Source organism: Leptidea sinapis, chromosome 17, assembly GCF_905404315.1.
Source record: "Leptidea sinapis chromosome 17, ilLepSina1.1, whole genome shotgun sequence".
NCBI lineage: Eukaryota > Metazoa > Arthropoda > Insecta > Lepidoptera > Pieridae > Leptidea > Leptidea sinapis.
The window spans coordinates 11,450,051-11,462,172 of record NC_066281.1 but is presented as its reverse complement, the minus strand read 5'-3'; the positions used below and the strand labels follow the sequence as shown (position 1 = coordinate 11,462,172).

At 34.0% G+C, this 12,122-nt stretch overlaps 1 protein-coding gene across 1 annotated transcript in view; it reads right to left on the bottom strand.

Annotated features, from left to right (window-relative positions):
• LOC126968961 (LIM/homeobox protein Lhx3) overlaps positions 1–11,065 on the bottom strand; it is an 86,973-nt gene extending 75,908 nt beyond the window's left edge. Inside the window, exon 1 of the mRNA XM_050814209.1 lies at positions 10,821–11,065. Within this exon, the coding sequence (XP_050670166.1) occupies positions 10,821–10,956 (136 nt within the window). The 5' untranslated portion in view covers positions 10,957–11,065. The remainder of the gene's footprint in view (positions 1–10,820) is intronic.
• Positions 11,066–12,122: the final 1,057 nt, after the last annotated feature.

Below are 12,122 nucleotides of genomic sequence, written 5' to 3'. Positions count from 1 at the left end.
AATAAATGGCTATATGTATTATGCGCGCATTAACTATTACACACATGTAATATACCCCTATATATAACTATTAATATATTGAATAACTTTAATTTAATAACGTGAAGTAAAGGTACCGATGACAGCATCATATAGCCAAAACAAGTAGGGCTCACCTCGGAACGACTCGCGATGTCATTTAAGCGAGCATGACGACGTCACAAGAACTCAACCCAACATAAGAAAGAATATGTATCTACAGAAGAAATGAAATGCAACTATTAGATCTTACAGCCCATATAGCCCAGTGATTAGTGACCCTGCCTACTGTGCTAGAGGTACCGAGTTCGAATCCCGGTAGTTGCAAGCATTTATATGATGAATATGTATTTGTTTCCAAGTCATGGATGTTTATAAGTGTTTATGTATCTGAAAGTATATCGTAATAAATATATCATTGTCTTGTACCCATGGTACAGGCTATGCCTAGTTTGGGACAAGATAATTTATGTAAAAATATATTAATCTCAATAGGAAATAGCCACGTATTAAACAGGTAAGGCAAAAAACTATTAGTAAATGTGTATTGTATGGGGTAAGTAGCGGACAGACAGATGTCGTCCCCCGCAGCGTGTTTGATGAACACCAATTAACGGGAACCGAACCCCCTATCATTGATAACATCATACCTCATATTATAATGTTAAATCATAAAATAATTTACTTATTCATTTTTTTAATTTAGAATTAGTATCGAATAAAATCGTAATGTACTTATTGCTGTTTGATATTTAAATGTGATAAAAAATGATTTAATCGAAACTTTATATTTTTGAAGTGAAAACTTCAATGTAAATGTGTAAGTAAAAAAAAGTCGTAGAAACGAAAAACCGCGACAGTAAAATGAGATAAGAAGCATTAAACAGTGTTTTGGTACCAAGCGATCATAGTTGAAGAAGAGATTGTCTTATGTATGACGCGAATATACCTTAATATACAGGGCGTCCCAAAGTTATGGGACATGAAGGGAAAGTACCTTAAATATCGTAGATAGGGTATTTTACATTATTTTTAAAGAACACTTTATATTATTTTTAAAAGTTAGTAATTCTGCATTCAAAGATTTTCTAAAAATTACTTGCCTCGTCTGGGAATCGAACCGACTAGAATGACTAACTTTTAAAAATTGCATAAAGTCTTCTTTAAGTAAAATACCCTATCTACGATATTTAAGGTACTTTCCCTTCATGTCCCATAACTTTGGGACATCCTGTATACTGACGTCATGCGCACGACGTATTATTATGTAGACAACAGGAGAACATAAGCATGGTGATAGTAATGTCTTTCATAGCAATTGTATTCATGTGTCATCCTAGCAACATGTACCAGGACTTCATATGCAGGTTCGTGCACAATGCAGGTTTCTCACATGTGTACTTTTTACGCACGCAATTATACACATGTATATAACGATAATGAAATCAAAGGCTTCGTAAACAATAAAAAAAAACGAATAATTTATCTTTGTCTTTATTATGCATAAAGCTTATCTATATTTTAATAGACTCATACTTGTGCAATTTTTTTATTATTAAATTTGTGAACAGAGACAAATTTTATGAAGTATAATGCAAACAAATTATGAGTGATAAAATAAAGCGATACAATAAACTCAATAATTTAAAATTTGGTAGATTGTTCTTTAAAAAAACAAAGTATGCTCAAATTGTTAACAGATGTTCTCAAGTAATGTTACGTAAAAAGAAACCAGCAGTTGATAAAGTATTTTGCGTGCACGGCCTGCCGATATGGTTAAGCATTTTTTTTTAAATACAAGTTTTAGTCTACGGTTCGCAGCCCTAGTCCTCATGCCCATCGAATGAACAGGATGGACGAAGTGATAAGGATCCCGGATGAGCAAAGTAAATATTTCACACATTATGAATAAAATTCTTGTTAGCTCGATAAAACTGTTATATTTAACACGATTCTATTTAATTAATGACATAAGATTCTGTAATTCACACTTATATAGTAACGCATTTTCGTACAAAACCCAAACTGGTCTTAAATGATTTCCATATTTTATTGATGTTACTTCGCCTTTTTTAATGTAGTTTTATATTAATTGCGTTATGTCTGCACAGGCAATTAATTAATAACGGCAGTCAGGAATGAAACGCGTTTGGGTGTACCCGTGTTCAGTTTGTGATCGTGGAACGCGAATTGAATCTGTGAGCTCATCCACAGGCGTAAACATAGTTCATATTGTTTTAACCGCGGTCTACTTCAATGGTTAAATCAGCCCTTAGTGTAGGTGAAATCACTTCGTCTTTTATCGAGATCAAACTGGCATTTGGGCCTTAGCTTAAGTTACGCTGACTGTTATATATTATTTGGGTAGGCATTATTACTGCTACAAATGCATAACTTCTTGATCTTTATAATATAATATTTCTTGATAAAGTAGACGTATTTTATGCAATAGCAAAACTTATGACCGGAATACATATAGCCTACGTTACGGTCCATGCAAAAAACTGCCAAAAACAAAAAAGTCCGATCGATATCAAACTTCACAGGATAACTTATCATCTAACTAGCTAACTAACTGCCGATTACACACACACACACACACACACTCATATCGATTTTCGTGCATCATAAAGATGTAATAAAGTGCGTATGAGTACGTAATATTAACCAATTAAGTATTAAGTTTGACTTATGATCGTCCCATGGCTCAAGGCTTTTTTGGATCAGAGGCGTGCATTAATTTTCTACCAAGAGAGGCACAGTGGATCTAACTAGTCGTAGTTGAGCTTTGGAATAAGCAAAGATTGTTTACCGTAGGTATTTAGTATCTAGCGTAAGGAAAAATTTTATGAGTGGGTGTTCAATAGAAGTTTGGTAATAAATATCGGAACCAAATTAAACTAAATTAACTTTAACAGCTATATTTATTTAGGTTCATAACGAGATAGGCACTGCCTAACTGCCTATATGATAAATTTACGAATAAGTCAGTATCGCGCCAACCGATTTCGATGATTCTTTTTTTATTGGAAAGGATATACTTCAAAGGTAGTTTGATGAGAGTTTCCGATTATGGAATCCATGACACGGTACGGGAACTCTTCAATTCTTTGGAGCAAATTAACGATACTCGGCCAAATATTTTTATGCTATTAGGATGTTTAAGTCATCTACCATAACATACTTATGGTAAAGTTATTGTCGTAGTCGAATATGATGATCAATTCTCTCCTCCTTAACGACTTACAGTAAGGTTGCGATCTGTGGCAGAATTAACTGTCTGTAATAAAATTGCAAAACGCTTACTTTCATTGCTGCATTGAAAATTTTTGTATAACTACACATATTTAGACAAATTGTTAGTAAGGGTACTTCAAATTCACAAATAGAATTTGAAAAACAACAAAATTTTATGAACGATACGGGACTCGAACCGGCGTTCCGTGCTGGTGCTCTAACCAACTGAGCTAACAGTTCGAGTGTCGTATCGTTATAAAATCTTGTATGCTTTGTTCAACTCTCAGTTTGTGGCTTCATCTACAGGATTTACTTTACAGTTGACAACAATGTTGTTTTTCAAATTTTATTTGTGTATTAATCCTAGAAGTGAGGGTTATCACTTTAAAAACATAACCAATAAAAATTAAAAAAAAAGGTTATTGTTTATTCTTGTGTATATTGGAACTGAATCGCTTATTGACACCTTGTACCGAGGGGTTTACGTTATCATATTATAAACCGGAAGGAAACGATTCGCCGCGCGCTCCGCCACGTGACCACTTCCGTCGCTAATGCGATAATAGAATAGGAGACATCGCCTGCCTTACACATTACACTAAATACTTCCTCAAATCTCTTCAAAGTGAGTATTAAATCATGGTTTATCGTAATTAATCGACGCTACCGGTACCTCTCGCCGAATAGGAAATACGCCACTATTAATCTACAGACTGCAAGACTTAAATCTAAACTTTTACACAAATTATCTTGCTCCAAACTAGGCATAGCATGTACTATGAGTACAAGACAACGACATATTTAATACAATATACTTACTCGGATGCAAACATCCATATTCATCATATAAATGATTGCACCTACCGGGATTCGAGCCCGGGACCTCTACCTTAGTAGTCAGGGTTAATAACCAATCGGCTTTATGGGTCGTCAAATAAATAATAAAATGTATATTCAATAAAAACAAAATTACTAAAAACTTAAATCATATAAAATTACATTTAGTCAAGTAGATAATAGGCACTTATAAATCTCAAAAGTTAAAGCAAGTAACTAATTACTACTCTTTGAAATAAACATTATAGGTTCATCGTTTTACATTTTCCTTTAATTATTTCTTTGTAACGGGATACAACAAATATACTGACATGTCATAATTTACACAAATAAGTTAAAAATATATAAATGATTTGAAAAATATTAAAAGAGCTATAGATAATAATATGTAGATGAATCAGTCCGGAATCCACACACATTGTACATAAATAAAGCTATCAAAAGGGCATTAAATCAACATTAGGAAAATTATATAGTGAAAAAATATGTTACCGGCAGATTCTAAACGAGGCAAAACTAGTATTAACTAGGCCAAACCTGACTGTACTTCTATCCTGTACCCTGTGGTGTACTTATTTATGTTAGGGTCAACTAGTTCAGCCTCTGCTAAACGGATTTGCCCAAAGGCCGATAGGAGAAACTAGTTTAACCTAGTCTTGACCGGTTTATCCTATCGCCTAAAGGTGAACTAATTTTGCCTAGTTAAAACTAGTCTGTTCTCAAATTGGGTTTGGCCGGTAGCATGCATTTAGTAACAACGTAATCTAATACAGAACACGACACCATTACATTTTTTAATTAGTATCCGTTAAAACACAGAACAATAACGATAAAAACACTCAAAATTAAAACGCAGTCCAATTTGACAGGAGACTAATGGACACTAAATTGTTTCAAAACGATTTCATCTTATCCGTCTCATTCTCACACCTAGGTTTTTATGTATGGATAGTTATCTCGCTTTCACACAGGGTTCGTCTATTACGGTTATTTACTAAGTTTATGGTCCACTTTTTTTCCTAGGATTAAATATAAATTCGTTAGTCGAACACGCTGTTCGTCTGAGCTTTGAATAAGGCTTTTTGTCAGACCTCAGGTATGACTATCCAAACTTAGAAGGGAATGTACGAAGTTTGACGAAAACACAATATTTTCTTATATACATATGTTTTTATGTTAGCCAAAGTATAGGTTTATCAATTACCGCCAGTTATTATGAGGTAGTCCCTCGCACCGCGCCTGACAATCCCCGCCACCGGTAAGAACCTACACTCATATACTTTCACTGATAAGTATTATAATATCTGGACGACCTTGCTCGTATTTTTAAGATTGTACAAAACACGAACAAAAAAAACTAATAGGACATCTGGATTCAAACCGGGGTCTTCTGCTTTCCGGATCACCCTATGTCCCATCTGAGCTATTATAGTCTTTTATATTGTTGCGAAATTTACCTTTGTATTCTAATGTTATTGTAGCTATTTCTCATTAAAACACGGATTTTTAAAATTGAAACCTAGCTAGATTGATTTCTCACTCCAGAAACTACCTGTATACTAAACTTCATTAAAATCGTTGGAGCCATTTTCGACATTCAGATTATATATATACAAGAATTGCTCGTTTAAAGGTATAAGATTACGTCTAAAATTTTAGGTAGGAATTGAAAAATTTAATAATATGTAATAATTCTGTTATGTAAACTGACTATCGCCTATTTTACATAGCAGGACCTTATTTTTGGTTAAAACTTACTATAATGCTAACTATGGGCCTTATGAGAAAGCCCATTGTCACTCAGAGGGCAATGGAGAGGGCTATGCTCGGAGTTTCAGATCAGAAATGAGGAGATCCGTGGAAGAACCAAAGTTACCGGCATAGTCCAAATGATTGTGAAACTGAAGTGGCAGTGGGCAGGGCACATAGTTCGGACAGATGGCCGTTGGGGCAGTAAAGTCCTCGAATGGCGAGCACGTACCGGAAGACGTAGTTTTGGTAGGCCCCCACAAGATGGACCGATGATCTGGTCAAGATCGCCGGAATACATCGGATGAGGGCAACGCAGGACCGATCGTCGTAGAAATCTTTGTGCGAGGCCTTTGTCCAGTAGTGGACGTCTTCCGGCTGATGATGATGAAAACAATAAGTTGATAATTAAATAGCGACTAAAGAGTTTTTATAAAGTATCGATCTCTTCGTAAAGATAGATATACAGTTATAATATTAATTGTTATACTTTCGTGTCAAAACCAAACTGAACCATCGACAATATTGAATCAATAAAAGCACTTACATTGATTACATGCGTTCAAAAGCCCTTATGAACAAAGCGGACATTTACGTTTGTGTATCAATGACGAATCATAGCCCAGTGGTGTTGAACCTGACTACTGAGGGGTCCCAGGTTCGGATCCCGATAGTACAAAAATTTGGATTTATAATGAAAATATGGGACGAGACGAGCAAGACATTCAGCTAATGGTAATTGATACGCCCTGCCCATTGCAATGCAGTGTCGCTTAGGATTCTTGTTGATGAATATTAATGTTTGTTTCCAAGCTATGGATGTTTATATAATGTAAAATAAATAAAAATAAAGTAAGCCTTTATTGCTGTTACTAATAATAACATTTTTTAAATATATATCCTTAACTAATTGTATAATGTATTTATGTTTAAATATGTTTATTGTATAAAATATATCTAAACGGTTTGTTATTTTTAAGTGGTATCCCTCACTGCTGGAATTAAAAGAAAAAAACGTCCAGCAATTTACATTTATCTAAAAAAAACTTCATAATTTCTTACACTTTCATACAGAAAAAAGATATCGCAGCGATATTTTACAATATTAACAATAATGTTACGACATACTGGAATGTTTACGAATCGGTGTTGCCAATTACTAATTACTAAGCGATTTCCTTGGTTTAATCGATTTTGAAGCGGTTAATAATCTATTTATTTGTTACGATATAATGTGTTATTATTGTGGTCATCAAACAGGTTTTAAACAACAGGATAACGTAAATAGCTTATTGTTTTATTTTGATTGGGCGTGTTTTTATTAGTTTAGTATTAATTGGATCTAGTAACAAGTATCTGTTCTACATTGCAAGTGTTTAAATGTTAATAATAGTTTGGTATAAAGATAGACTTTAGATGCAGTGTTAATAATAATAGTTATACAAATGATTTAAGTTTTCTTTAGTGTTAAGTTTCGTTTAAGTTCGCGAGACCACGTGCCAGATTTTGGCGAGACAACACGTCCTGAGGATGCCTAGTGTAGAGGCGAAACACGTGTCGAATTGTTTAAAAACAAATGTTGGCGGAATTAACACTAAAGAAAACTTAAATCATTTGGATAATTATGGATTTCCGCAAAGTAACGCCTACTTAAATAAATTTTCAATAATAATAGTATTAAAAGTAATGAAATAGATGAATGAAAATTGATGTTTATTTATTCGATTTTTTCGTCTACTATTTGGCAACATCTATGTTGTTGATCATTGTCAACTTACAAATCAACAATTGTTGCGCCCATTCTTCTCAGGCCTGAGGCATTTATTTGGAGTGGGTGGTAGTTTTTTTTTACTTTCAATAAGTGATGTCACATCCTATTTTGAATAAAAATATTTGAATTTGAACTTCTGTTTGTATTTGTGTTTTGAATTTGTTTTTCTCTGTTATTGCTATTTAACTGATGACTAAGCTCTTAAAATTGACCCCGACGATTATTCTAACCTAAAGGACCAAAGCCTGAATATGGATCTTGGTCTTTTATTTTTTTTTATCTATCCTGTCGCTTCTCACGATAACTTCACCACGGACTTGGAATCGATTTCTTTTAATTGTGATGACCACGGCTTTCAAACTGGACCGGGTATTTCGCAGCTGTTAGTTTCAACTCAGAAAGAAAGACCCCCAAAATAATGTGTATGATAAGAAAAATATATTTGCAATTCGATAAATAATAAAAAAGTGTGTGCGTGTAATTTTTACGCGCGATTGAAGTAAAACTTAATTATAATTAACTTTAGGAATAATTAACAGATACGTATATATACTTTTTTTGCTTATCTGAAAGCTCATAGACAAAATATGTTATTTTCGTTTGCCCTTGTTTGTCCCACCTATTCTAGGACATCCAGTAGAATATAAAAAATATTATTAAAAAGTTGAAAGACAAGAAGATTTAATTTATACTATTAAATATATACTTACATTAATTAAAGTCGTGCTATTAATAAATTATTGAATAAAAAAATTTAATTATTAATATCACACATATCAATATAACGTTGTTATTGTATATTAACGAATATGGCTCTATGGGCTCGGACCTTTTGCCTGTCCAATGGACGAAGAAAAGTTAACGAATGTCGCAAACGTCAGACTGAGAACTTTTATTTATTACAAAGTAGTCATAAATGAACAAATACACTTGAAGGTTTACAGAAAATATTACTGAGCAATTTGAAACAATTTTTTAAACCATTAAATTATAATGGTTAATAATTGTTTCAATTGATTTTTTCTGCCGGAAGTACTAACGTTACTTCCTTAACTTTCTTAAAATATTCTGAGTTACCCCCAAGTCACGCCGAAAGAAATTGCGTACTCCAAAAACAGTTTAAAAACTAAAAAACACGCTTTGAAAAGATAATGGTTGAAATTTAAAGTAAACATCAATTCTTGCCTTATCGACGATAGAAGAAAAATTATATAATTACGTGGAATAATTTAATCAAATTAATGTATTGTCGTCAGTCGTCGATAAACCTACGAAGTTTGAACGAAATCGTTTAAAGTGGGTCGAAATCGCGCCCAAATGAGTCGGTTACAAACAAACATACATACAGGTGAAGCTAATAAAAAGCGTGTAAAAATACTGTTATTATGAAAACGACTACGTCTTTCACTAAGCCAACTTCCTAACTTGTTTTGGGGTCAGTTTTGTAACTAATAAAAAACCCAAATACATATATTTTTCCTTTTCAATATATTCCATGCTGCCCTAATACATTTTTCGGATCATTCAATTAACTTATGTATACCCTCAAATAATTATTAGTCTTTGTCTAAAAATACGCCGAAACTGCAACCTTCACTAGAAAAGATAGTTTAGTATGTTTACGCGATTCGATTTTCATAAAATTATCGATCTTTTTTATCGAAATCAAAATGAACCATCCATAATGCAGTTTCAACGAAAGCACTTATTCTAATTACAAGTGTACAAAAGTTCTTGTGATAAAATATATAAACAATACTTCAGACGCGGCACCCCTGTCGTGCATTGACAGCCCTAGCCGCAGCCACGTGCCCATAATTGTAGCTTCCGCCGCTAAAATAAAAAGCGAGTTTCATCGCCCCACATGACAGTCCCGTTCTGTGACCTACCTACATACCAATTTCTCCTTCAAGAACTTTATTTAATATCAATAACGTTTATTGTTTCCGCCATTGAAATTATATAATTCCTACATTGTTACTCTTCAATTTTTTTTAATGAAAATACGGGACAAGACGAGCATGACGTTCAGCTGATGGTAATTGATACGCCCTGCTCATTACAATGAAGTGCCGCTCAGGATTCTTGAAAAAATTCTGAGCAGTACTCCAACTACGCTCCTCACCTTGAGACATAAGATGTTAAGTCTCATTTGCCCAGTAATTTCACTAGCTACGGCGCCCTTCAGGCCGAAACACAGTAATGTTTACACATTACTGCTTCACGGCAGAAATAGGCGCCGTAAGTACTAGCTGCTTATTAAAAGAAGCAAAATTAATTAAATCTATTTAGTGGTTTTTTCCGAACATACTTACAGATAAACAGACAAAATTTGTACAAGCTACTTTTATGTTTTCGGTATTGTTTATAAAAGACACAGCATGTATTAAATCTTCAGTTTTTACTTTATTATGGTTTTATTATATAATTATACTACCTGACCCGACAAACGTTGTTCTGTTCATAATAAATGAAGTATATATAAAGTCAAATCAAATCAAAATCACTTTACTCATGTAGGTCACGAAAATGACACTTATGAATGTCAAAAAAAAATTTTTCTTATTGAATCTACCGTAAAGGGTTGAGCTAATGAGAAGTAGCAAGAAACTCATTGCCACTCTTTTATATCAAGATTTACATTTCTATCGATTTACATTTCAATTACAATATAATATGTAAAATGATGCGACAATCATACTTAAATGTCAAATAGTCAATGCCTTACTTATTTCGTAAAATGTTCTCCTGTTGTTATAATGAAATTGTTTCACAGCAGAACTGTCAAACTCTGCGTCAATCAAATCTCTCATAGAAAATATTATATCTATGCACAACGAATGTATATATATATATATATATATAATAAAAATGGTATTTTTTTGAGGCTCTTTACTATCGTTTCGACATGAAACTACCACCATTCGATGCGAAATTTATCCTAGATGGTTTATGGCTACTTAATTTTTTATTGTTTAAATTTATTTCCTTTTAAAATTCGCGGGAACGGCTAGTTCGAAATAAAAATAATTATGGGTCCCAAATCGAAACAGAAACTATCCTATCTCTCAAATTGGACTACTGCACTCCATGAAGTAATCGTACGTGGAAATCCATTATATATATATATATATAATGGATTTGTAGAAAGAACAAATGTTGTATTCCGTATTATAAAACTCGCCAAGTTTTTGTCCATCAGTCTCACCTTCAAGGGCCTTATTTCTGGCCAGCAAAGCAAGAAGCACGTCGGGCGGTGGAGGATCTAGGGGATGCATGGCTTCCAATGCCGAAGCCATTGACACGTCGCGGCGCTCCAAATCCAACAGAAATCCTGCTTCCATGAAGTTTGTTACACTATCTAGATACACCCATGCACCACAGTGTCTAAATCACAGTGTAAACACTGAATTCCCGGATACATTCCGACGGTAACAAAATTCCGGTTGATAGTGAAGTATGGGGAGCAAAGGCACTTCGTGGTAAAGGAAAATTGTATCCACGTGCGGCACCGCCCAGAACCGCCTCTGCGTCGCTCTTACTGCGCCGCCCTCCCATTGAGATGTCGTTTTCACCCCCTAACGGATAGCCCCCGGGCGAGGGGGTCAGCGGGGCCCCCCCGCCCCGAACTAATTTTCCCGAGTCGTACGACACACCCCCGATGCTTACATCCATCTACAATATTACTCTAGCACGTTATCTCGTTCGCGAGGGCATTTTGTTTCTATTCAACTGTAGCTTTAAAGGACAAATATTTTTAAATTATGATTTTGAAATTTCACTGTTATTTATATACTTCGGTGTCGTAATAGGTTGAACCGTTGACTCTCACCACGGAGCACCCGGTTCGATCCTCGCCCGCAACGTACCTTACGTTATTTACGTTTATTGGAGGCTTAAATTATGCGGTTAAAATTAAAATAAAAACGGAATCTGATGAGATCTGTAAATTTAATTGAAATAAAATATATTATGCGAAAGTCGAAAACTCAAAATATTTATTTCAATTAGACCATTACAGCCACTTTTGAATGTCACTAATAAAAAAAATACGGTTTGCTCTCCGGGAGTGCCGGCAGAAGTGAAAACTTCAACATTAACGTAGTGCATTTTTTAATATTTTGGAATTGTTACGGAATAATTTCGCACAAATTGCTTTATTTATTATTATAAAAGTACCAGCATTTATGTGGATAAATACAATATTAATTTATTACGCTATCGGACACAAAGTTGACAATTTATATTACATAAAAAGTTTAACACTTCACAACCATTACAATCATTATTTTACATTAAAAAGTATATATCTCATAAAAATCAACTTTCATCCATAACAAACTGTAAAAAAATTTCACAACTGAGATTCGATCCCTCGACCTCGCGGTGTTCCGTCTTCGCAATTACAATGACTCAACCACTGATCCAATGACTGTTTGAGCCGAACTATAATTAGTGAGAAGTATAAATCTTTCATTCAAAATTTCAACGACTGTCTTACGAATTTTTG